This window comes from Marmota flaviventris, chromosome 7, assembly GCF_047511675.1.
Source record: "Marmota flaviventris isolate mMarFla1 chromosome 7, mMarFla1.hap1, whole genome shotgun sequence".
Classification (NCBI taxonomy): Eukaryota; Metazoa; Chordata; class Mammalia; order Rodentia; family Sciuridae; genus Marmota; species Marmota flaviventris.
In genome coordinates, this window is record NC_092504.1 from 141,255,176 (window position 1) to 141,282,572 (window position 27,397).

The 27,397-nt window shown below is 40.1% G+C and overlaps 2 protein-coding genes across 5 annotated transcripts in view; one reads left to right on the forward strand and one right to left on the reverse strand.

The window, feature by feature from the left end:
- LOC114108236 (fibroblast growth factor 2) overlaps positions 1-12,362 on the forward strand; it is a 48,190-nt gene extending 35,828 nt beyond the window's left edge. Inside the window, exons 3-4 of one of the 2 annotated variants that reach the window (XM_071614715.1) lie at positions 1,637-1,722; positions 12,107-12,362. In XM_071614715.1, the coding sequence (XP_071470816.1) occupies positions 1,637-1,722; positions 12,107-12,149 (129 nt within the window). In that variant the 3' untranslated portion in view covers positions 12,150-12,362. Of the gene's footprint in view, positions 1-1,636; positions 8,180-12,106 lie in introns of those variants that run through there. The other variant, XM_071614716.1, reaches the window with a different exon arrangement.
- Nudt6 (nudix hydrolase 6) lies at positions 2,172-27,397 on the reverse strand. 3 transcript variants are annotated; one of them, XM_027955856.3, is made up of 5 exons: positions 26,786-27,397; positions 23,338-23,541; positions 19,451-19,506; positions 7,614-7,668; positions 2,172-2,686 (listed from the first exon to the last, which is right to left on the reverse strand). In XM_027955856.3, exons 1-5 carry the CDS (start codon positions 26,997-26,999, stop codon positions 2,304-2,306), a joined length of 912 nt encoding a protein of 303 aa, XP_027811657.2. In that variant the 5' UTR covers positions 27,000-27,397; the 3' UTR covers positions 2,172-2,303. The 3 variants fall into 3 exon arrangements, with proteins under 3 accessions (XP_027811657.2, XP_027811656.1, XP_027811655.1); XM_027955855.2 differs by lacking the exons at positions 19,451-19,506; positions 26,786-27,397 and having other exon boundaries at positions 23,338-23,423; XM_027955854.2 differs by lacking the exons at positions 19,451-19,506; positions 23,338-23,541; positions 26,786-27,397 and adding an exon at positions 12,358-12,435.

Consider the following 27,397-nt stretch of genomic DNA (forward strand, 5'->3'; position numbering starts at 1 on the left):
GCCTCCCTGCTCTCTGCCTGTGTTGGATTGCCCCTGGCCTCTATTTTGGCCCCCTGTGGTTTTGGTAGTGAGGGTAATCCTGGAAAAATGTCAGTTCATGGCACTTTTCTTCTCCAAAGCCCAGCAGCTTTCCCTTTTCCCATGGATCTTCTAAACTCACTGGCTGCTGTTCCCATCTTCCAGCCCTCTGCTTCCTCTGGTCCAACGTGCTGCCCACAGGCACTTCAGGTGTGGAGTGTACGAAGTGGTCAGCAGCCATGAATTAAGGGGTCCCCAGCTCTCAGGCCCACATAAAACCAGGTCTTGAAAGCAAGGCACAAGCTGTGGCAGGCCCTCAGAGGCCACTCACCCACCTCTCTTCAGTGCTCCTCCAAGACCTCCATTTTCTTAAGTTTGAAATGGTGAGCAAACCCTGTGACGAGGAAAAGAGCTCTGTGCATGTGTTAGAGGGTCAGAGAATCACATCGCATAGTCAGCTCACAGGGACACTGAGGCGGCAGCCACTCAGGACTGTGAAGACTTAGAAGGCAGAGGCTGAAAACTGCATTTTCATTGGACCACTTTTCTTGAGATGTTGGCTCTATTACACATTAAAAAATAATGCAGTTTGTTATTAAGTATGAAATACTTGTTTAGTGAATTTACTGAGTAAGTTTACATTGTGGACAAAGTACAGATGCAAATTTCCCTTCCCTCCACTGATTTTTTCAGAGGTACAACTAGCTTTTGTAAACTAAAAACAGTTTGTTGGTTCTCTGATGTATTTACTTAGTTCCTGGTATTGTTTCTTTTCTCTGAAATACTAGAAACTGGCTCAAAAGGCAAACGTGACTGGCAGGGTGAGAACTTCGGCCAAAAATTGTAGGGAGTGCCATCCAGCAAGGGGGATCTCCAGGAAGTGGACAGCAGAGTGAGCATGTGACTGGGAGATGCTGTTAAGTCCCCCTCTGGGGAATGCCTTCGAGGCTTAGTGCTGACCTGTCACATTATTTTATAAATTCTATGACTTTTGCTTTCTTTTTTTATTTCACTTTTATTCATGATCTTAAACCTGGAGTAAACAAAGGGGAAGACATTTAATCAATGACACAGAAAACGACATACTAACAAATTGACTTCGGTTTACACAAAATGCATATATTCGTCTGTTTCCTGTTGCTATGGTGAAATACCTGGGGCTGGGTATTACATAAAGAAAGGAGGATTATTTGGCCTCCTCTGCTGGAGGCTAGAGTCCTGGGCTCCTCAGTGTGCTTCTTGCCACTGGGTGTGTCCCTCCTTGGGCATCCTGTCTGTTTTGTGTGTGGGAGTTCGGGCCTGAACAGTGTGGTTCCTGTTCCATCCGAGTGGTCTTGCAGCTACCCCTCACCTTTTATTTCAGGAGGAAAGGACAGGTCCTTGAACTCATCCCCTTGCAGAAATGTGCTGGCTGTGCCTTGCTGACAGTCTGCGTTCTGACCTGTGTGCCCTGCAGAGCTGGCTCTGACACAGTTTGGCCTACTGAGTCTTGCTCCCTTGACTGCCCTGCTGAACCCAACCAAGTCCACTGCTGCTGGCTGGACAGACAAGACACTATCCTATCATGAATATTCAACATGAAAAAATAATAACAAGTAATTCTTCCTTTATTTTTCAGAAATGTGTTACGGACGAGTGTTTCTTTTTTGAACGACTGGAATCAAATAACTACAATACTTACCGGTCAAGGAAATACTCCAGTTGGTATGTGGCCCTGAAACGAACAGGGCAGTATAAACTTGGATCCAAAACAGGACCTGGGCAGAAAGCTATACTTTTTCTTCCAATGTCTGCTAAGAGCTGATTTTAATGGCATAATCTAATCTCATTTCACAAGAAAGAAGGAAGCATATTTTAGAATCTGTTAAGAGAAAAAGAAAATCATATACAGCACAGTTTAGATAACGTACCAAAAAGAAAATCATATACAGCACAGTTTAGATAACGTGCCAGACAGCTTTTTATCTAATATTTAACCATTGCCTCAGTAAAGAAACACAACAATTATAGAAAATGTGTAAACTTTCTTTTTATATAGCATCTGCTGTTACTCAATGAAGATTACCTAGATTATGTTTTTCTTACATTTATATTATTTGAAAAGGTTCTGAAGTGTCTTTACATGTGAATTTTCAACAAGGAAATCATAGGCATTAGAAAATTACCATCAAATATTTAATAATCCCAAGTGTTCATGACATTTTATTATCTGGCATATATTAATCAACATTGACAGTTTCCTTAAAATTTCCAACACACGTCGGTGTGGGTTCAGTGCGCTCCTGTCACAGTGCACACTCCTCTGGCAGTTCCCTGTGATAGAGCTTATAGAGCAGGCCTGTGGACGCTGCTGGAAGCTCCTCCACGGTGAGGTCTACCTTGTCAAACCCTTCTCTGTGCCCGTAGAGCAGCAGCCTGGCCACTCTGCTGGTGATGGGAGTTGTGTTTCCAGCCCTGACCAGGTCCACCAGGTCCACCCACTCGCACCTGAGACACTCCTGCGGGCAGCAGTTGATGGTGAAGGAATGTGGCTGGAGGCGGCAGATGATGTACATATCTGACTTCCCGAAGGCTGTGGGAAGGCTGTGCTGCTGTCGAATACTCAGGAGGGACCTGAATTCTGACTTTATACCAGTCTCTTCAAAAACTTCTCGAACTGCTGTATCTCCTACATAGTACAGATGTGCAGATTGTAAGGATCACAATTTTAGACACATCAGCTTTGAAGATTTGTAGTTAAAATCTCAAAGTCCAGAAGCAAAACTTTTGGTTGGCTGCTTTCAATACTAACTCTAACTTCTGGATGTCCTGAAATACCAAAATTATTTCACTACTTTACACCGGAGATGCTTTTGACTATTTCTTTGGCTGGTTGCTAACTGGAGGCTCATTCACTTTTTTTTTTTAGGGTTACATCTTTTAAACCTCTTCCTGCTCTGTTTCCCAAAAGGTAAAAGCATAGGTTGCAAAAGTTAAAACATGTTGCAAAGGTGCAGATAATACTTGGACATATTTCTTCTTTATTATCCTGTTCCTGATCGTCCATGAAAGCTGCCTAAACTTACATATTGCAGAACTGAGAAGTGGTCTGTTCTTCCCTAAAAGTCCACAGAGCTGAAAAATGGGTCAAGTGAGCTATGAAATGATTCTGATTTCTCCTGGTGATCCCAGGTGGGACTGTCAAGCCTCTGGTCACCGAGCAAATGCCCTGTGACCATTTTGTTATGCTTCTCTAGTAATGTGGCAGTGAGATCCCATTGCAGGAAGTTTTGGCATTGCCTTTGTTTCCTGAGATAAGACTTCAAAGAGCTTGGTCTCAGTCTTTTAATACCAAAAGGCAATAGATGTTCATCAGTTTTCAAAAGGCTAGGGATACATAAAATGTATCATATAGCCAGATGTGATGGTGCACGCCTGTGATCCCAGCAACTGGGGAGGCTAAGGCAGGAGGATCCCAAGTTTGAGGCCAGCCTCAGCAACTTAGCAAGTCCCTTTCTCAAAATAAAAAAGAACTGTGGGGCTGGGGTTGTGGCTCAGCGGTAGAGCACTCATCTAGCACGGGTGAGGCCCTGGGTTCGATCCTCAGCACCACATAAAAATAAATAAAGATATTATATCCAACTACAACTAAAAAAAATAAATATTTAAACAAAAATAAAATAAAAAGAACTGGGGAATGTGGCTCAGTGGTAAAACACCCCTGTGTTTGATCCCCAGTACTAAATATATAAATAAACTACATTAAAAATTTATAATAAGGGTCTTCATTTTCTAGAAGGTTAATTTTTCAATTAAATGCAAAATTTCTGTGGCAGGATTTTTATTACTATTACCATATTTTTGAGGTGTGTTCCCCGAATATCCTGAAAGACCACCTAAATGGGTTTCACCCAGCTTTGTGATGTTCTGTCATTGTCTCTGGAAGCATCTATGAGAAGCCCTTAAAGATCTGCCTTCCTTGACGGCTTCTCTGGGAGGCTCACTTGCCACAGACAGGCTGTTGTTCAGACACCTTGAAGTGCCTTCACTATGTTGTCAGTGACTTTGCCTTCTTAGTGACTCTTCTGGTAAAAAAGAGCAAGGAAGAGGAAGCTGAGAAGAGCAGGCCCCCCTGCTGCTCTGGTCCTCTGCTCCTCTTCAGTGCCCTGGATGTGCTCCCCATGCGCAGGAAGAGTACGGACTTCTCAAGTTAACCTATGACTTCCCCTATTCAGATCTGCCCATAGTCTCAGCATGACTAGTTTTACATTTTAAAACTGAAACCACTGGGGCGGGGGTTGTGGCTCACTGGTGGAGTGCTTGGCTGGCATGTGCAAGGCCCTGGGTTCAGTTCCCAGCACTGCAGGGAGAAGAATGTGGAGGTGGTGGGGTTACAACTGAAGGCATAGAAGAATAATCTAGGTTAAAAAAAATTCCTTAGTATGAAACTTTAATCTGTATACAGTATATATTTGTTATTAAAGTGATTATTAAAGTTGGTGGCACTGGTCTTAAAATTTTAGATAATGCCCCTAACTCTTGTTCATATCTGTACTTTTATTCTTTAAATGCTCTGAAAAATATCCTGGGGATTCTGTCTAGCTCCTAGTAGCACTAATAAGAAGCTGGGTACTGAGCTCATGAGTTCAGGCCGTCTGCAGGCCCAGGAAGCACAGGGCAGGGTGCTGAGCAGGCTGTCCTGCTTGAAGTCAGTCAGCACTGCCTGGAGAGTTCTGACCAGTCTCACAGTAGTACCATCACTGACCACTCCTGAAAATGGAAGGGCAAACAAGTGCTTCCACCTCTGGACTTTTGGAGATCCCTTCCACCTCAAGATGAAAATCTCTTCCTCAAGGATTTTCAACATGAATTAAATTTTTTTTTTTTTTTTAATCAAGATCAAGTGACTTGTTCTGTTGTGCCTTTAAAGTTATTTTAATATACTGTAACCTCAACTGAAGTAAGATACACTATTTGACAAGTGTGAAGAACATAGGAAAAACTAGTACGCTTTTGTTTTTATTTTTGCTGATTAAGAGATGTGCGTAGCTGGGCGTGGTGATGCACACCTGTAATCCCAGCAACTTGGGAGGCTGAGACAGGAGGATCACAAGTTCAAAGCCAGCCTCAGCAATTTAGTGAGACCCTGTTCAAACTTAAAAATAAAAAAGGTCTGGGGATGTGGCTCAGTGGTTAAGTGCCCCTGAGTTCAATCCTTGGTACCAAAAAAAAAAAAAAAAAAAAAAAAAGAAAGAAAGAAAAAAAGAGATGTGTTTGAATATGTCATCGTAATGTTTTGTTGTTTAATTACAGGAAAGTGATGAAATGGAGTTTATACTTGTTATTTCTAAATTGTAATATTTAATAATAGGGCGAGGTTGAAATGAAATAAAGTAACAGGAAGAATTCTGTGGAATGTGGGCTTTCATGGCTCTGGTGCACTGATAATCTTTGTGACTACAGATCGACAGAGGAGATGGCATTTCCAGGATGGCAGTGTGTCTATTTTAACTTCACAGGTGCCTTTATACCACAGTCTGTAGGACTGTATTCTACTTTGTATATGTATGGCCCTCTTACTTTCTGAAACACTACAGAGAACTCTGTTTGCCTCACGTAGTATCATCAAAGAATGAAAGATTCCAAACAAACACATTTCCCAGTTAATCAGTATATTTACTGGGACTCAACAAAGAGTCCAGTCTGGAGCCAATAGAAGTGTTTGTGTGTGTGTGTGATGGAAGTCTTCCTACAGTATGTTACTTTCCTGAATGTAGGGTTTAAAGAAAATAATCTACATAATGTCTGGATGATTTGGCTTCATTATCAAGAATATCCTCTTGTACTGTTAGAAAAAAGAAATACCCTCACACAGACATCTTTCAGACCTCTACTGTCAGGGGTCATTTCTAGCTGCTCTTGGGTTTTATCACATAGCTTAATTTATACTACACCCAGGTAGGAAGATGAATGACAGTTGCTGCTTTTTTTCTTGTTCCACATGACTGAGGTATGTGTATAATCTCTGGATGGTGGAGTGTGATAACCACAAATACTTTTGAAAAGTGCATTTTTAATTTTTAATTTGACTTAAAGGTTCTGGATTATACTTAAACCTAAACTTAATGTATTTAGCTTAGAAATGTGTATTTCTTCATTTATATTTATATGTAAGTCTGACTTTCAAAGGATCCATGAAAGTTCAAAGGAAAAAAAGTGGATTCATTTGTGAAGGCAAGCCTCAGAAGGGGAAGCCACAGAAGCTCCCCAGACGTCCCCCAATGGTCAGGATAAGAATGCTGGGCGTGGCTTCCCTAGTCCCCACAATGCCCAGGCCTCCCGCGGATGGTAATTAGAATAGGGTAGCCTCGCAGAGTAAATGGCCTTCTCTTTTAGTGCTCACTCCTCAACAAAATACTCCTATGCCACCAGCACACCTAGCAGAACCTAAGCAAAAGGTCAGTAAGTTCTCCAACCCAAGATCTGCTGTAGACACACCTGAGTGTGATCAGTTTACTGGAAGATGTTAGGAGTTGGCTATGCAAGGCACAGAGGGCATTCTGATCTGTAATAACATTTAAAAATCAAGTTTCAAGAACACACACATTTTAATTTTTATAGTAACGGGGATTTAACCTGGGGTGCTCTACCACTGAGCCATATCCCCAGACCTTTTTATTTTTTATTTCGAAACAGTTGCTTAGGGCCTTGCTAAAATGCTAAAACTGACCTCAAACTTGAGAACTTCCTGTCTCAGCTTCCAGAGTCGCTGGGATTATAGGTGTACATCACTATGCCTTGACTTTAAATAAAAGTAAGTTCAGTAAATTTCCATAATGTATTCCTGACTAAAGAGAATAGGGGACGTGCCTGTTAAGGAAGAGGTCTTGGAGAAATAATGTTAGTATCAAATGAAATTTTTAGTGATTACGATGACACTGAATTTGATCCAATGGCTTAAGAATAGACAAGAAAATTATTTTTATTCTTTTGTTTCCTATAAATTAGTGGCATAGAGAATTCTCAGATTAGTTCCTATTTCTCTGTGTCAAATGTTGAGCTCAGTAAGTTATTTTAGGGAGCTATTTCTCATTTGAGACTTTCTCATGATATTTTACTGTTCTGGCTTCCTACGTACTCAAAATAAATAGTAGATAAAATTCTTATAAAGAGAAGAATTACATCATTTTAGCTCTATAACTGACTTTATTATATTGATTCAATGTTAAATTTAAGTTATTATTCACCTTTCTGTGATATAATGGTCCAAAATTTGTGTTTTCTTGTAGTTTAACTCCAACATCAATTTTGGTCATATTCAGAATAACCCTTAATGCTAAGCTTTACTCATGGATACCTAAAGCTTTCATACAAATTAATCTAGAGACAGTCCTAAACAGAACAGGTGTTAAGTTCCTAATGGTATTCCTCAAACTAACGGAATAAACTGAAATGCTAGAAATGTTGCTGCTAATTTTATTGAATTAGTAATCTCTCTGACTTGGTCTGAAGAAATTAGAAAATTTACATTCTTATTCTTTGATACAGAGCAAGATAAAGTAAGCACGTGATTTCCTCAGTATTTTCAAGCTACTTATAATATGTAAGATACATACCAATATCTTCTCCAGGCTCTGACAGGCCTCCTGGAAACTTCCACATATTTTTCACCTGCAACATCAAGCAGAAAAAAACGTTTACGTAGCATTTGTTCAGTAACACACAGACGCACACACCTGCAGGTGCCAAAACACCCAGCGCTGGTCCAGGCAATGAGAACTCACTTTTTCCAGTTTCCCTCCTTTGCTGAGGAGCTAGTGACTTATGAAATCTTTCTCCACCTTTTTCTTCAGGAAATAGAAGTAATTTTATTTGGTTAATGTGATAAAATTTGTATTAATGAAACTTTGGAGGGAAATATCTACTGCATTTGTGTAACTTAAATTTCGCTGCTAGTTAACTATGAACAAATAGGAGAATCTTACAGATGCTGCTATAATTAAGTAGAAAGCACAGAATAAATGTAATCACTAAAGGATGCTATTAATTTTCATATCTATTTACTGTATTGTATTTCTAATCAGACATACTACTCTTAAGATTCTGTTGTCTACATCAACAATTTTATGTAAAAATGTAATTGCTTTTCATGGGTAGTATGAATAAAATTGATCAGATTGTGTTTTCTGTCTATCATTTCTTTGTGTTTTCCCAGAACACTGCTTTTTCTGGTGGGGAAGGGCAGGTAGGAAGCTCTGATCATTGGGATAGCATAGAGTAACTTAGAAATAGACCACAGGTGGTTATGAGATGGCATGACAGTGTTCGTGTGGCTGTCAGGATTGCTGTTTCCTTCAGAGCTCTGTTCTATGTATCCGTCCCCACAAGGAAGCTGAAGAATGGCCAGCACTCTGCACACTCTTCATGCACAGAAGGAGCTGTGGCCCTCCTGCTGGCGAGCTTGGTGGCCCACGCATTTCCTGAGGAGAGCTTCCCCAGGATGTGTCACTTCTTAATCATGCGAGCTTGGACACCAGTGGCAAGATTCCCAGGGCTTCCCAGACTGCTGGTTAAGTGGGTGCAGTGTTCAGGCCGCCCACCTTTCCGCATCTGGCTCAGGCAGGCTCAGTGTTGGTTTACAAAGTAAATTATGCTTCACTTTATTAGTGCAGAGAATCCATCTCCGAGTCTCTACCTCAGTACACTGTCCTGGATTCCACTTCAAAATAGTTTCAGCAGCTTTGCTTCTGTAGAAACTTCACAGGCTTTTGTCTGACCACCAACATAAATTCTATCTGCAGCAGCAAAACATGTTATAACTGGGTAGACAAATGTTTAAAAGAACAATAAAAGTCAACTTTCAAAATCTTTGCCTAGACTTTACTATAAATGATTGGAGACTCTATCATATTTGGAGATAAAAACTTGTCAGAAGGGGGAAAATGCTGGACAGAAGGATTGAAAACAGTTTACACAAATCTGATTTTTTAATAAGGCTTCAGTATGGAAAGATCAGGTATATTTTATGCTGGTAAATAGGTGTGACATTTCCTGATATCACTTAGGTTTAAAGAGCTTATTTTAAAAAGTTTCCTTCTCCCAAAGTCTGGGTTTTTGAGCCTGGGGTCTAAGTGGTGGGTGGAGAGGCCTGAGTCATGTGGTTTGAAAATGATTGAGCAATAGCAAGGCAGGCAGATCTTCCCATTCTCTTTATATTAAAACACTAAACAGGGTTAGTAATGTTAAAATGCTAAAATATTAGCTAGTGTGTACTGAATGCTTACCATGTTCTAGACACTTTGCTAAATGTTCTTGTAAGAATTAACACATCTAAACTGCACAGAAATCCAACAAGAGTCTGTTATTCCCAATTTAGAGGTGATAAGGATTAGTCACTGGTCTGGAGTCACAGCTAGTGTGGGTTCAAGTTCAGGCAATTTGATTCTAACCATTTCTTTTAAGAAATTTGAAAAGCTGATTTGAGACTTCTCACTAATACTTAGCTATGTGGTTTTTCATATACCTCTGGTCTTCTCCTCATACTAACTGGAATATTTTGTGTACATCCAATCAAGATCTATATCTTAGACCTGCACTCCCCTAGTATATGTGAATTTAGATTAAAACTGAGGGCAGTGTTGAATGTGTTACCTGTTGCCTGTGATATTACCTAGCAGTGATTTATTATTATTCTATCTTTCTAACTTCTTTCATGAGGGAAAAAACCTACTGAGGATAAGTTTGGAAGATTTAGTCTCCTTGAATTGGCTACATTTTAAATCTTTGTTCTCTTTTCCTATACAAAACATCTCTCGGATTCCAAGTATAATATTCTACTGTACTTAATTCCCCGATCGTCATAAAGGAACTTTTCACTCTCTTTTAAAAGAAATGTTTTTCTCAAATGTTCTTGTGCCTAGAAGCTCTGTTTGAACTATTCAATCTTCACAACTGTGTCCCCCTCCCTGCTTTAGGTTGGTGAGGTCATCTAGGTCCTTAAGCATACCAGAAAAGGTAAATTATCTTTTTAAACTTATTAAAATGTATGATTTCAAACAATACTAGAGTAGTTCTGTCATAATTTGGAATGGTGGTAGGAGGACAAATTTTCTTATGCATTTGCTAGTTACAAATCTAATGTGTCAGGCTGGGATTGTGGCTCAGTGGTAGCGCACTTGCCTAGCATGTGTGAGGCACTGGGTTCGATTTTCAGCACCACATATAAGTGAGTAAAATAAAGGTCCATCAACAATATATAAAAATTTGATGTGTGTGTGGAAAACAGAAGACTGTAGGAGAGGTAAGGATGGTCTCCTGGATTCCTTTGCAATCCTCCCCTTCCTAGAGTCAGTAATTGCAAGTTCAGGAACTAGGCATTTCAGGTGTTGACAAAAGGCACTCTGCTAATACATTTTTCACTGATACTAACAGAAGGTTAGATACTTTCTCTGCAATTTCAAATTTAAGAGTGCTGTTTCTTTTACATTTGTCCTGAAGACAAACTCAAATCTATTTTAAGGTTTTTAGGATAGGTGAAAGAGCATGATTAATTTTCTGATCCCTTTTTCTCACTAGTTTCTTAATTCCATAGACATTTTCTGTTTTCCTGAGCAGAGGCTTAGCTTTAGGACATTGTTCCCTGGCTATGGTTCCTGAAATCCTAACCAGAAGTTTCTGTAACAACAACCCCAAAAGACTACTAATTTCTTTGTTTCTTTTTTCTTGGTACAGGGGAATCAGACCCAGGGCCTTGCACACAAGCCTCTACCACTGAGCTATAACCCCAACCCTTTAATAAAAAAAAATTTCTTTTGAGACAGGGTGTTGCAGTGTTGTATAAGCTGGTCTTGAACTTGAGATCCTCCTGCCCCAAGTCCCGGTAGCTAGGATTACAGCTATGCACCGCTGGGCCTGGTTTACTACAGCCGTGCACCGCCGTGCCTGGTTTACTAATTTCTTTTAGTCATATCTCAAGAACCTGGAACAAGGGCACAGACTTGCTTGCCTCTTCCCTTTGGTTCTCTTGTATTATTTTAACTTCTTGTTCTGCCTTTATTCCTACCTGGCTAGATACCAGAAATCTGGTTATCTTTTATCACCACTGTCTAATCTTGACTCCACCATACTCACTTTCTAGGATTTGAACCTGGTGTATTGAGATTAATCTCATTATCTACAATATTATAATCACCAATGACTTGGAAGCTACCATCAAATCTCTCATAGTTTGGCTGAGTCATTCAACAAAAATTTTTGCGTGCTAGCTGCTAGGTGTACAGAAACTAATGTATAATATTGCAAACCAGTCGTTCTCTTTACCACTGCTCTGTTTATTTTTTGAGTAACACATCTCCATCTTATGTATTCATTTTATTATTTGTATCAATGTATTTGACTGTTAGCTCCAGATGTAGAAACTCTGCATTGTTTACTAATTTATGCCCAGTGCTTAAAAGGTCATACAGCACAGTATGAAAAGGAACCCAGTAATATTTAATAAATCAATGAATAGGCCTCTAACCTGAACACAGTTTGTTAGCACTCAATTTGTAAGGTCAAGCCACTGGTAGATCTTTTTATTACTCAAAGCCACAGGGTTGGGAAGGAGAAAGGACACACTTTAAATGTCCTGTTAGGTCTGTGTTTTGAGTGTGTGCATATAATCATTCTGAGGGTTACATTTTTTCTATAAAAAACACTTCACAGGCCTAGGATGTAGGTTAGTGGTACAGCACTTGCCTAGCATGTGCAAAGCCCAGACTCAAACCCTAGTACCACACACATGCTTTTAAAAACAAAACAAAAAACTGTAAAGGAGAAAACTGGCTTCAATGTCTGAAAATAATTCTAATTATTTATAATATATAAAATTTATTAATAAGTACTTGTTCAATTATGTTTAAATTCCATATAATGCCAAAATATAGTAAATGATTCCTTTTCTCACTATTTTTGTTGCTAAAATAGACATCTATACTTGATTTGCATATTTTGTTCTTAAATGGATCACTGCTTATAACTTAAAAAAAATCAAAACTCTATTTAAAATTATCATTCCTACTTACTCTGCAAAGAAACCACTATTATAACATAATTTCAATCTGCCTAGCTTCTACCAGTGCCAATGTTCTACGAATGTGGGGGGAACGTGAAAACCTGACTAAATCTGAAGCAGCACTTTCTCAAACCGATGACTGGCAGGTCTGAACACCAGCAGAATTTGGAAGCCCAAATTGCTAGCTCAGCTGCTCTCAGACTTCACAGCACAAGCACCTGGAGGCTGATTGCTGGGCTCCCCCTGCAGAGCAGCAGAGTCCACAGGTGGGGTCTTCTGTCAGTACCCAGCCTGCCCTTCCGTACCTGCTTCGTGATGCTGGCACAGGACCTCTGTTAACCAATCTCTGGACTGCCAGGTGACTCCCTTTCAGGCTCCACCAAAAAACTCCAAGTCTGGAGAAGGGTGACAGTTATTTCCTGTACTCTCCTGTGCTGTGGTTCCTGGGCGCACCATTCCTGCAGTCTGCTTTGCTGCCAGCAGTTCTTTCCTAGTATCAGCAAAATCCAGTTTGCAGTTTTCCTCACATCTGGCAGACACCAGGACTGGGTAAGTAGCACTTCCTGTGAGGGATTTTGAGTTTGGGTGATGTATCTTCCCAACTGGAGGGACCCACAACCCACCAGAATGGCATAAGTTACATTGAAGACATCTGAGATACAGCCGATGGCAAATGAGACATTTTCTGACCTTCCTTTATCCTATTAAAGGCAGAGATTTCTGAGAATGAAGCTGCTATTAATCTAGGATGTGTAGAGTAGAGGGAACTTGGGGGAGAGGTGGGAGCTTTCAGCTAGGCATTAGGCTGATCATTAATTAGCACCTAGAGGAGGAACTGCAGTAAAAAACTATCAGAAGCTGGCTGCCATACCTTGCATGTATCTCTAGGAGTGCTATCCCTTTCTCTTATTATGTTGACATATAAATCCTTACCCTGTGGAACTCTTCTCTGTTAATCTAGTTGTCAATTAACTTGCATCAGTACCACCACTGGCAAACAGAGTTCCCAATTCAACTCTATGACTTCACCTCTCTCATGGAGTTTTCAAGGTTGCAGATGGTGATGATAATAGGTTGTTATGATGGTTACTTTGATTAGTAAGGAGTATACAGGCTGGCGTAAAACTGGAAAGCATTCACTGAATGCTAAATGCTCTTCCTAAAAACAAAATCCAGTTTCTTAATGCATTAAATTTTCTCAGAAGTTGCCTCTTCATGGCTCTTAGATTATAACATTTAATTCTAAGTTCATTTTACATTTGGATCAATTTTTGTCATCTGAAAGGAAATAAGGAAAACTGTCATATGTATATGCGTGTTTATACATCTCTCACACACACACATGGTCACGTCATTTATTTACCCTTCTATGTGCTGTCACTACTGGACAACCTTGAGTATTCCAGACTAGTAACTGGGTATGGAAGGAGAGAGGTTTATCACTCTTACATGAATGATTAATTTTAGACTTTGCCTAACCTTTCTTTGTTTAGTTTTTTCCAAAGATAACTTAATTCCAAGTTAGATTAGAATCTTGGTTCCACTACATTATCTATGTATGTTTTGGCAAAATACTTAGTCTCTGTGACTTGGTTTCTTCATCTGTAAGATGGGAATAAAACCCCTCATGGGTTGTTGTGAAATACTCAAGTCTTCAACTAAAGATGCGGCAAACATAAAATGATGCAATGGGACATTCCTCGGCTGTTCAAATGCAGCCACACACAAAGAAAAATCAGAGCAATAAGAATCATATATTCACCTGTATGGAGAACTACATTTTTCTTTAAATGATACATTCATGTGCTAAAATAGAGTATGTTTATATAATTAATTAGTAAATTTCATTCCAAAACAATAATTAAAGATACTGGGAGAAAGACAACTCATTTCTCTCCCTATGTATGTGCCATAAATGTTAATTTTAGTTCCTAAGTGAGGCACTTTGCACATAACTAAAGTTTAACATCTTCTAAAATAACCAAGTAAAAACTTCCCTGTTAAAAGACACACTCCAGAATTATACCAGACAAAAAAGGTCTTTTGGTGTTCAACCTTCCTTTCCTAATATGATGTCTAACAAATCCTTACTTCCAAGTAATTTTTTTCAAAAAATGGTGAGCCAACTTAGATCCAGACAGTTGAATTCACTGTCATCCCCCTGCTGAACTCTCCTAATCTCTCTGGCCTGTGAGAGTGAACTGATGTATTGTTGTTCGTACTTTTCAACCACTTCATCCTGCACTGACAACTATTCTTACCAGACAATCCCTAGAATCAACCCTTCACCTGCGTTTAGAACACAGAACTCTGTTCAGCTTTTTGTGCAGTGCTTCTTGTGGGCCACGTTCAAGCTACATCATGGCATGACTCCTCAGGGCACGATTACATAGGGTGTAAGAATTGGAACTGCAGCCACAGGAAGTCATAATAAATTCCCTACAAGCTTATTTAAGGACAGGCAGTGCAACCCCAGCCCCGCACACCAATATTTCCCTGTATCCAGTCCTGAGGGTGAGGGCCACTGCCTGGAGTTTCAAAGTACTTATGGGTTATGACAGTGGAAGTTATAAAGAATAAGGAATACCTCTTTTTGGTACCATAAGAACCTAGAGAATTGACACCCAACATCTGTTCTGTCCTCAGTAATTCATCAGGAGGAATGAGAAGAAATGTGAGGGTACTTCAATTTAAATATCTTTTAAAATCCAACCAAATATGCCCTTTAGTGAAGTCATCATTTTTCTTCCCAATACCCCCTGAATCTGCTGATGATACCGTTATTCCAGCATCTCCTCCCAGCTCAAAATACTGAATGATTTAAAACTTATTCCTTTTCTTAACAAAGTCACGGTCACCAGTTCCTAGAAACATCTTTCCTCCTTTTTCATATCACTATCTTGGTGTAAGCCTTCCTTCTGCTCATCTTAATTACTATAAAGCAGTGGCTTCACTGGCCTCTCTGGCTGTATCTCTGTTTGCATCCTCACACATCCTGTGGATTAATAAGCATCAGTAATCACATTTTATTAACATATTTGTCCCTACTGAACACAAAAGAAACCTACAAACTATACTCATAATCACCAGGGATTGATCAAAGCTCCTGAGCAAATAAAGTGCCTATGAAAATGTTTTTAAAAATAAGCATATAAATATCATTTTCAGTAATATGCTTTGTAACACAGCATATTGTTTCATGCCTAAAGTTTGTGCAATGGGACCACCTTATTGTTAACTAACAATACTCAGCTTATTAATTTTTTTTTTTTTTTGTACTGGGGATTGAACCCAGTGGCACTGAACCACTGAGCCACACCTCTGGCCCTCTTTTGTATTTTATTTAGAGATGGGGTCTTATTGAGTTGCTTAGGGCCTTGTTAAGTTGCTGAGGCTGGCTTTGAACTCAAGATCCTCCTGCCTCAGCCTTCCTAGCTGCTGGGATTATAGGCATGTGCACTGTGCCCAGCTCAGCTTAAGTTGTCTTTCAGGGAGGTATCAGATCAACTATTAAAAAAACCCAATTCTGTTAGAGTATACTGATACAATACATGATAGATCTCAGGAAAAGAAAAGTATCTTTGGTAACATGAGCCTGAGTCCACATGTAGCTATTATCTTTATATTTTCATGTCTAAGGTGATCATAAGGTAGACTGGACTTGAAATACATCTAAATGGGGTAGGAACAGAAGAGGAATACCATAAGACTACTGTAGATGTTATACATGAATTCAGGCTCTCTTGATAGGATCAAAACCAAGGGCATTATTTCTGGACTTCTTTCATGTAACATTATTTTAGGTCTGTTTTCCTTATTTTTAGCTGGAAGTTACATGTGCCCACATGCTTGAATACAAAACAGCCAACTATAATTTAAAATTTGATAAAATTTTGAAGAAATAAAATCCTGATTGCATAGTTCAGTAGCTGTCATCTCCACGCTGAACTCTCCTAATCTCTCTGAACTGATGAGTGATGAGTGAACTGAAGCCTAAGCATAGGACAGGCAATCTAGCAAAACTGGACAAGTGCCTGCAAGAAGCTGGAACTTGGGCTGGGCTGGGGCTCAGTGGGGAGCGCTTGCCTTGCAGGTGTGAGGCCCTGGGTTCCATCCTCAGCACCACATAAAAATAAATAAATAAAATAAAGGTATTGTGTCCATCTACAACTAAAATAAAATATTAAAAACAAGAAGCTGGAACATCAGACTGCCTGAGGACAAGGATCTTGTCTGCTCATCATATGGCAAGCAGATCTGCTAGGTGGAAAGGGGTTCCAAAATGGTCAGACAATACAATTTTCCTTTTTATTTAGTATAGATGAAGTATTTTTTCACATCTTGTTTCATTTGTGCTAAGTAGTTGAAACTTTAGTTTACTGGAAGTGAACTTTAAAATAATAATTTAAAAATATTTTTAAAGAAAATATCAGATAATGGTTCTGTTTTTTGATTATATAGAAAAAACTTAAATATGTATCATCCATTAATTAAATAATCATATTATGGTGACAAGAGGTAAAGATAAAAGATTTAAGCAAAGAAAACCCATGGAAATTTTAAAAGTTCATCAATAGCTTAGTAATTCAGTGGTCTGCTTATGTCATGTATGTATAATTTATACATGGATCACAAATAATTTTAGATCATTTAAAATCTTGACCTTGTTCTAACGTACATTTTATAAACCAATTTCTGAGAATAATCTATTATGTATTTGTCATTTCTACCATATCTCAGAAGTGGCTATCATTTATTCAATGTGAAATGTAAAAGAACTACAAAACACTTTAAACTCTTTCGTTATTCAAAGAAGCTTCCTTTTCTAGTGCATCTTTCTGACTCCATGCTTGTGCCTTCAACACTTTGGCAGCCATTTCCGGTTCCGTATGGAAAGCGGAAAGCGTACCTGCTCCTGCCAGACACATTCAGCACACAAGGAGCCACTACAGGGCCTGCTGATGCTAGTTCCACAGCGGCTGTTGGGAGGGAAGGAGGAGAGCCCACCACACTGTGTCAGCTGCTGGGCCTTCCCACTGCCCCTGGATGCTGTGCCCCGAGGAGGCAAGGTACTTCACACTCTAGTAATTTTTCCTGATTTGGAAGTATTTCTAACTGTATTTGGAATTATTAAGATAGTTATACATTTAAAGTAAATGATACAAATAACTCCTTAAATATATGCAACTTAACTTTTAAAAATTCAACAGAAAAATCTTGACCTCCAATGGTTGGATACCCAATGGTTACTGGTGAAGTACAATCCTTAATAAAGGAAGACTCTCTCAAGTGTATACAAGACTTGCATCTATTTCAGTCATTAGCTATTTCTGTGAATAGACCACTTTACTTATTAATAAAATTCTTGCCAAAAAATAGCTCTTTCTTGTCATACAAATAAAAAAAGAAAACAAATACTGTGCTCAGCATTCTATTGTGTATTGCTATAAATATAAACTGATACAAATGAGAGAACAAATCATTAAACTGTGCATAAGGTCACTCTGCCCAGAGTAGTTTTCCATTGCTGTGCATTTCCTTCTTCATTCGCTCAAGTACTAGGAAGGGATTCAGTGGAAAGAACAGAGCAGATAGTTAACAAATCCCTTCCCCAGGAAGGTATGAGGACTAGATTTGAAAGATGAGAAAATGGGCATGGAGACTTGCCCAGGGGCAGGTTGTCATCCTTACACCAAGTCTGCTGTTTACATCTCCTCCCCTCACCTGGCATGCTACTGCTGGGCCGATTTGAAGGTTATTGTTGCATTACCCTCCCCCTATTTAATCACTACCACTTTATCACCATGACTGCAATCTGTACATGATTAACTGTTTACATTTAAATCTAAACCCCAGGCACCCCTAAAACTAGGCCCTCCTGGTCCCATTTAGTCATTCTCACCAAATATATGTGTTTTTCCCCCATTTTAAATACAAAATCTATTGAGAGCTAGACAATGACATTAGGTCTCTATAAATTTTTGTTGATGATAAGATGCTTTAATTGAGTGACAGATTCTGCCTTAATTTAAACCTCAAAAGTTCCTTATTTAAGAATGACTTTAAGATAGCATTTCTGAGAAGATGACACTGATTTCAGCCATTGTTACAAATAATTTAAATTTTAAAAACATATAGGGCAATATTTTGATTCTGTTTATTGATATTTACTTAAGTCTCAGAAAGTATTAAGTAACTATTCTTTCTCACTCTGAGTTATAAACTTCTGGGAGAAAAATCCAATTTCTACTCATGACACTGCTCTCCTTAGTGTCTAGCTGCCTAGACCTATTTTGGTATGAGGTACTTCATATTTGTTCCCAGCCTGGTTCTCAGGTCAAAAATCTTAACACTCCTACATTCCCAACCTCTGTGAACTCTTACTATTATTCCCACACCATGCCAGTCCCTTTGTGAACTCTGTGCCTTTACACATTCAAATCTAATGTTCTCAGCTTGCTTTTCTACCCCCTTTTTAAACTAGTTCATCACTTTCTACTCATTCTCCTAGACTTGTTTTAAGTGTCACCCCTTCTGAAAAGTCTTCAGGGGCTCCTTACAGTCAAAGTTAACTATAATTATCTGCTCTATGACTGCCTGTCCAAATAAACAGTAAGCTGAAGGGCATCAGGGAGAGCGTCTTACAAATCACTGTACTCTCAGCACCTGGCACAGAGTGGAACACACCCGAATGCATGGAAGAATGCCCAACCCAGGGCCTCTACCACTGAACTATATCTTTTTTTTTTTTTTTTTGGTACTGGGGATGACCCAGGGGCACTTGACCACTGAGCCACATCCCCAGCCACATTTTGTATTTTATTTAGAGACAGGGTCTCACTGAGTTGCTTAAGGCCTTGCTAAATTGCTGAGGCTGGTTTTGAATTCAAGATCCTCTTGCCTCAGCTCTGGAGCTGCTGGGATTACAGGCATGCATAACTGTGCCCGGCTTGTATAAGTACTTCTTGATCTTATATTTAAATATTTATAAATATTTAAATGATCCATAACTAGTTAAAAATAACTTTTTTTTTTTTTGTGAAGTTGTAACTGGGAATTGAATCCAAGGGCACTCTGCCACTGAGCTTTATCTCCAGCCCTTTAAAAAATTTTTTTAAAAAATTTTTGAGAAAAGGTCTCACTAAATTGCTGAGGGTCTCACCAAGTTGTTGAGATTGACCTCGAATTTATGATCCTCCTGCCTCAGCCTTCTGAGTTCTAGTACTTTTTGATTGGAAAAAAATATCAAAATGATCCATAATTGCTTAGAAATAACTTCTAGATTCTATAATTCCTTAAATTATAAATTCCTTTAAGTTTCTACAATTTCTTAGGCATGTCAAAATTTCTACATTTTCCAAACATTTGGAAAGCATTTATAATGCAGGAGCAACTTACTTTATTTCGATCTTGTACGACCAATATTTTTCTAGTACTCTCATCAAATACAGCTCCTGTTAGGAGAAACAATAAACGATAATCAAGAAATATTAATTTCATTCTCTTAGACTCCTCCCATACTTATCTGTGGTCATCAAAATCCTACCCATGCTTGAAGGCCTAGTTCAGATATCATCTCATCCATGAAGACTTGTAAATCTCCTGAGCAAGGAATTGATTGTTCAGTAGTTATTTTTAGTTCTAGTATATACTAAGTTGTAGCATAATCATCTGCTTAAGCTTCTCTAGATTGTCTATTTCTCTTGGTACACAATCTTTCTATCCTTTCACGGCATTTTCTTTATAGTGTTCAGATAATTTTAAGTGCCTGTTGCAGTCCATTTGGCATCTATAATAAACTACCACAAACTGGTGGCTTATCATAACACAATTTTCTTATAGTTCTATAAGTTGAGAAGTTCAAGACTGAGGTCCTGGCAGGCTCAGTGTCTGGAGAAGGCCCACTCCTTAGTGTCTTCTTGCTATGTCCTCACACAGTGGAAGGGCAAACAAACTCCCTCAGGCCTCCTTCATGAGGGATTGGATCCCACTGCCCAAAGGCCTCCCCTCTTCACAGCCTCACACTAAGGATTAGGCTTCAGTGTGTGGATTTGGGAAGAGAGATATTCAGAGCATGCATTTAAAAGTGTTCACTGAATAAAGGCATTTGCTTTTTCATTCTTTCTTGAATCACTGCATAGAACACAGGCCTCTGACCCCTAACAATCCAAATCCTAGTATCTTAATATTCAGTTCAGGACCTTTCTGAAGCTAATTGTACACAACTTTTTAACATATAACACAAATATTTCTTTTTGTAGTTTAAAGTTCTAATCCATTTATTTCATTTACTCATTAATTATACACATTACTTAGTGCACTATAGATTATGCTAGCATTTATCTTTGAGCAATCCTGGGTCAAAAATATAAATAACAGTCTAATGATCTTTATTAGGTTCCTTTAAATGGGATAACGTAAACATTTGTTTATGTGGGAAGATATTTTCCACATATTCAGCCATTCTTTCCATATTGAGTCCTTATACACAACATATGGTAATAAATACTATGTAGAGATAAAATATGTAAAGGGAATAGGTATTTGTAACACAAGGAAAACTGAAATGAAACACCATTTAGTGTTTTAAAACAAGAGTAAAACCAAATGAGGTGTAATTAATGATGATGGATTCTATTATAAAATTTAGACTATGATGAAATTGGACTTTCCAAGGGATAGCATGCAAGGAAACCTACTCTTAAAGTATAAAAATTGTGATTAGCCACCTTGAACTTTCCCCTAATGAATTCACTAGTAACAGGAGCACAGAACCAGTACACACAACTTGAGTGACCCCTGCTGGCCACAGCACAAGAGCTAAATCAATCCTAGGTCAGAGATCAAGTGGAAATTCCCAGCTTATGGCCAGAGACTGTGCTTACTGCTTTGTGTGCATTATTGTCTAGGGTGCTCATCAAAAGAATCCGCTGAACATCCTGAGTACCTGAGTTCATGCAGCCTAGAGGGAGAGTGGAGCCTGGCAGCCAGTCTGGGCTCCAAGTAAGCACTCTTTTTTTTTTTTTTTTTTTAAATTGGCTTCATTTATTTTTTAAGTTGGACACAATACCTTTACTTTATTTGTTTATTTTTTTGTGATGCTGAGGATCAAACCCAGGGCCTCCCATGTGCTAGGTGGGCACTCTACCGCTGAACCACAAACCAAGCCCCCCAAGTAGGCACTCTTTACAGTACAATGTGGCACTCCAAGGGCTCATTTCCACTTGAAGGTTTGACATTCACTCAAGAAATCCTGGGTGTCTGCTTTAGGCCAGACTGTCTTTGCTTGAGGATACAGTGGTGAAGGAGACTTAAAATACCCACCTTCATGGAGTTGATATTATTGTAGGGATAGGATTCCCAATTGTGTTATGTGCAATAAAGACAGGTGGCTCTAGATAAAGGGACAAAGGCTGATAGGTTTGGTGTGCAGGAGAACCCCGTTTTAGACAGGAGGGTCAGGAGCTTTTCTGAGGAGGAGACACTTGTGCAGAACCGTCAACTGTCAAGAACTGGACAAAGCTCTGAGGAAGCACATTGCAGGGGAAGAAGTCAGTAGATGCCAGGCTAGTAGGTGCTGGCTTGTGAGGGTAATTAACCAGGGAAGAAGCCACAGCTCACTCTGGTCCAGCCATACTATGAGCAACCTTCTGTCCTTCTGTTGCTCATAATAACATCGACTATTTTCTCTCCACCTAAAAATCTCTGCATTAGATTGTTCCTATCCCTAAGAGCCCCCTCTGATCCTAGTTATCCTTCACTACTGGTCAAGTTCCACATCTCCCATTCTTGAAGTCCTCTAGAACTCCTAAACTATATGAGACAATACAATACTTACTTATAAACTCTCATGGAAAACTCTTCGTGTATATATCACCAATTCTATGGTAATGATTGCAAACTCAATCAGAAATCCATGACAATGAATGAGAGTTATTTCTATGACTTTCCAATGAAGTGAGGCTGTCACCCAATTATCAAGTACAATCGTTTGTAATGAAGCTGAATGGAAAGCTTAAGACTTCAGATAGAGAAGACATTACTAGACTTTTTGAATAACTCCTTTAAAACACTTCTTATGTGCAAAATAGCTTTAAAACGCTTGTAAATTATATAAAATTGCTAATTAAAATTATTAATAAATTACTATTTAATACATATTATTTCTTTCATTTAAGAATCTCCTTAATCCTGGTTCTCAAAGGGTGTTTTTAAGACCAAAAGCTGCAATAGCAGAAATAGCCACAGGAAAATTATTAGAAATGCCAATTCTTAGGTCCCACCCCAGACCTACTGAATCATCAGTCTGTCTTAATAAGCCCTCTGATTTTGATGGCTTCTACTATGTGAGTCCCTGTCTTTATTGGAAGATAGTATTCTCTCAATTTATATCTATGAAGCTAATCAGACTATGAAGTTCTACACTGTCATTAAATCATGCTATTTTAAATAATGGTTTGGCACAATAACTTAACCTAAATGTCTTTAAGAAGTAATATTCAATTTGGTTCTCTTTACCTTATACTCAACCTAAGCTATATTTCACAGTACAGATTCGTATGTTTAGTAGTACTAATATGTGTGATAAGAACATGAAAATTGTCAGAATCAAAATAGATTCACTGTGGTAAACCTAACCAAAAAAAGGAAAAAGTGAATAAGGCTGGGAGGTTATGAAGGGCCGGTCGTACAGGAGGCCTGATGGTAATCATCACAACATTCTGCCATAACCACAGCTTTCAGAGGCCACCGCGATAACATAAAAAAAATACCTCTATGAGGACATCTGCCCTGAAACTCTTTGTTCAACTTCAGACTGCTGTACTTTTATTATTAATCACTGTGGCCCAGTGATAACCATTTCCAAATACCTGCTAAAATTCTACTCACATCTGTCTCTCAAATTTTGTCCTGGCCTCAACTTCTTTGAACACACTCATAGTTTACCATGGTACCTGTATTCCCATTGCAATACTCGGCTATTTCTAAATAAATTTCATCCTTTAGAGACTCTGATTGTTTTGTTTATTTAGGTTGAATGAATTTATTTCCTGATTCCAAGTCATGCCACTGTTTGAGAACAGGTTTTGGAATTCAGCTCTCAATGTGCCAGTTCTTTGTGATGCCCTCTGCTGATCTGTAAAGCAACTTTCATTTATTTAAAAGCTCTGCAACAGTTTCAGGAAGATAATCACTGAACAAAGTCATTCATCAAAGAAAGAAACTGGGTTACCCTTAAGGAACTTTAAAAAGTGAACTCTAGTGGCCATGAGTTCGAAACTTACCTGCGACTCCTACTTGATGTGTGGCATACGCTGGTAATCTGCTGGGCCCTTCTCCCAGCCACAGGGTCAGCATTGATGAGTCCGATTCTGCATGGTGAAAGCGGAAGCCCAGGGAAGCAGCAGGGGCAATAAATCGGCTTTGGAGGATGGGAATATGCAGCCAGACGGCTATTTTACCTTCTGATCGCCACTCATGTATTGCAGCTAAAATGTAGAAAATAAGAATCTGTAAACATTTTACAGTGAGACAAATAGGATAAACTAAAACTGGGCTCAGGGTGTCACTTCCTCCAGAAAGCCATCTTTAGGGATGTACTTCCTCATGATTAGCTTTCTGGAGAGATCCCAAAATGTCCTGTTCACATCACCAGCATGGCTACTACTATGTTTTTCATAATTACCACTTTATTTATATGATTTTCTACCAGATCAAAATCCTGGAGAACACAGTGCTGATCTTCACATCCATACCAACTGAAGACAATATTCGCCACATAACAGGTGTTGTTAATTGCAGAATAGACAAATAAACTGATTTAAACAAAATGGAATACAATTTTAATGCTGTTTCTTTCTCTGTTTTGTGATGCTGGAGATCAAGCCCTGGGCTTCATACAGGATAAGTGTTCCACTACCAAGCTACATCACCAGCCAATGGTTTCTTTTAACACCCTTAGTCTTGATCTTTATTAAGGACTTTTACTTGCACTTAAAGAGTTATGCCATAATTATTTTTGGTTTATAAATTTCAAGATGGTCAAAAGTATATAATTATTTTAAAATAATTATGCTAGTTCTAGAAAATCTTGAAAATAAAGATAATGAATTAACCTTAATGTTTTACTAGTTTGAAAATATCTAAAATTTTTTTGTTTTCATGAATTTTTTAAGTAACATCATATTACATACAGCTTATATTATGTCTTTCACAACATATCTTAAACATTCTGGGGTAAGTCACCAAAATTCTTTGAATGAATATACATTTCTAATAACTCCAAGTTTTCCATATGTAGGTATTCATAAGCTTCTTAACCAACCTTCTACTCATAGACATTTATTTCTAATTTTATTATAAAAAATTCCCCAATGAACATGATAGGTTTTGTCTTTGAATTTTTAAAAGTTTCTTACTTCATTACATAAGATTAAGCCAGGGGATAAAGATGCCAATTCATTTAACCTTGCTAAGTTTCACTGCTTTACAACATTAGTTAAGTACTCACAACCATGAAAGACAAAGGAAGGGGTGAAGAAAGGAATACTTCGCAATTTTAGAGATTTGAGAACCCTTTCCGGTCACTTTCCCTATGCGTCATCTCACTTGCTTTTGGCCCCAACCCTGAAGCGTGGGTCTTGGGAGGCTTGAGCACTTGTTCAGGGAACTTTTCCCTCTCTTCTCTTCCTCAGCTCTGCAGCAAGCTCCTCCAAGCCAAGGACCATGCTGTATGCCTCTCTCGAAAGTTGGTGTGCCCAGAACAGTGCCTTTAACAGATTTGGCCTGACTTAGCATGCTGTGAGGCCATGGGATCAGATCCTTCTGACCTTTTCTCTGATTAAATCTTTAAAAAACAGAGGTCTAATTAAAGCAATGTGCAGAAATCTTAGAGTTGATTAGGTTTTTTTTTTTTTAATATTTATTTTTTAGTTGTAGTTGGACACAATACCTTTATTTTATGTGGTGCTGAGGATTGAACCCAGGGCTCACATTAGGCACGCGCTCTACCGCTGAGACACAACCTCAAGTTGATGAGTTTTGACATGTATGTACACCTATAACCAACACTTGAAGATTGCAGTCAGGAATTCCCATGTATTTCTTCCCAATCTTTCAGAGTAAATGAAAAAGGTTTTGCAAAAGCACTGCTATTTGCTGCTGTTTTGCATCTTATACTCTTTGGCACAAGGCTAGTGCCTAGTCCTGACTTCACGTAACTGTCAGCTCTCTAACTGCTCTCAGACATTTCCTGAAGACTGCCACTTCAAAACTTCTCAAAGTACTTTCAAAACGGAATAATACAGTCCCAAACTAGCTTTATATACCAGCTTGTTTGTTTCTGGCACCAATACTTGAAGTCTCAGACTCACTTCTTAATTCTTTCCTTTTCTCAAACTTCAGTGATTTTCTTCCACTACCACCTTCCATCCCCATGGCTTATATCTGTTCCTCAAAGTCCAGCTCATAAAAGTCCACCTCTTGAGGGCTGGAGTTGTGGCTCAGTGGTAGAGCGCTTCTCAGCACCACATATAAGTAATTAAATAAATAAAAAGGTCCATCAATAACTAATAAAAATATTTAAGAAAAAAAGTCTCTCTTGAACAAAAAGAGATAAATCTTTCCTAAACCATGTACAAATGCTATTATGTGAACTTAAAGAGTACTAACCATGTGAGGATGATTAGAACTCATCCCGAGTTACCTGATGACATTTCTTTCTCACCCTATTTAATATTCTATACAGTTGCAATCCAGGTTAGCGCCATATTATGCACCAGTGCTCAATCTCTATTTATTAAATAACTGGTTGCCTAAGGTGGCACAGCTACTCAGTGGCATAGAAAGATCAGAAACACCCTTGCAGTTTATTATCTGTGTTATAATTACCATCTAACTTTTGAGTTGTCAATAAAACGAACACAAAAAGAATGGTGGAGTTCTATGTGTGAACAGCTTAACAACTTTTGCTGATGTTATTCATAATGAGTTCAACTTTCCAATCAGGCTTTCTTCTCAGATTATCTCTGAGATAATCTCTGAGATCACTGTCAGTTTTGTTTGACTGAATGACAACAGAATGGAGTTGTAGCAGTAGGCCAGCGGGCAGCAGGGTACAGGAAGAACAGATGTAGAGCCAGGGGAAGTTACCCTATTCTCTCCATTCCTGGGTCCCATCATATAGAAAAAATCTTAAAAAAAAAACAATTATTTATCATTCAATAAGTTATTTAATATCAACATTTAATAATTTGACTATTATTTAATGATTCCTGAATGGCACAGAATTCGTATTATCAAGATACCAAGGTTGTCCCTTCAGAACTCCTGAGTGTCCTGCACGGTGGCCTGCCTGATCGGCCGGACTGATCACACCGTCTGTCACCGGGCGGGCACTCCGCGCTGAAGCACCCTAGGGGACGCATTCTCAGCGGCAGGGCTCGTGGCAGGACCCGGGACCAAGCGCAGGACGTCACCTGCAGACCCAGGTGCCTGCCTTGCGGTGCCTGCCGAGCGCCCCAGCGTACGCACGGAGGTCCTGGGGGGGTCAGCTTGGCGCCGGCCGGGCAGCGGGCGAGGCTGGCAGAGCCGCGGTCGGGAGTGCCTTCCTCGCCTGGACCTCCGTGGGGTCGACGGGACCGGCAGGGTGCCCAGGGTACCCGGCGGGCGCGGGGCTGGCGCTGCCCCACCGCCCCGGGCCGCCCCGCTGCCGCGGCCCGCGCGGACACTTGCCTCGCAGGGCGCTGCGGAAGGCAGCGGCGTCCAGTTGGTCCAGCGCGCCGCCCTGCGCCAAGCGCACCGACACGCCCCCGAACCTGTCGGGCTCGCCGCGCAGCTCGCCCGAGAGCCCAGAGGCCCTGCGGCGCCCCGCCGTCGTCCTGAGAGCCGCGCCTCGCGCCCGCGCCCACACCAGCGCCGCGCGCCAGCAGCGCCCGACCGGCCGCATCGCGTCCCGTCCCGTCCAGTCGCGACCGGTCCCGTCAGCCCCCGCGGCGGGCCCGGGCCGCCGCCGTAAGCCTCAGAAGAGCGCCGCCGCCGCCGAGTGGGCGGGGTCCCCGCCGCGCAAAGCCGCCCCGCGTAGGCCGCGAGTCCCGGGCTCCCCGGCGCCAGAGGGCGGGAGACGCTTCCCCACGTTGGTGGCGTTCGCTCGTTCACACCGACCGACGTTCCAGGTGAAGCGGGGGACGAAGCTCCCCTGCGAACGCTCCTTCAGGGATGCACCACCGACGCGCCGGCTCCAGCCGCCGAACCGCCCCCTCCTGGGCAGCAGCGGAACCTCCGCAGCCGGGCCGCGTTCCACTCCGGGCTTTACGGCGCGGGCCGCGCGCGCCGATCTCTGCCCCG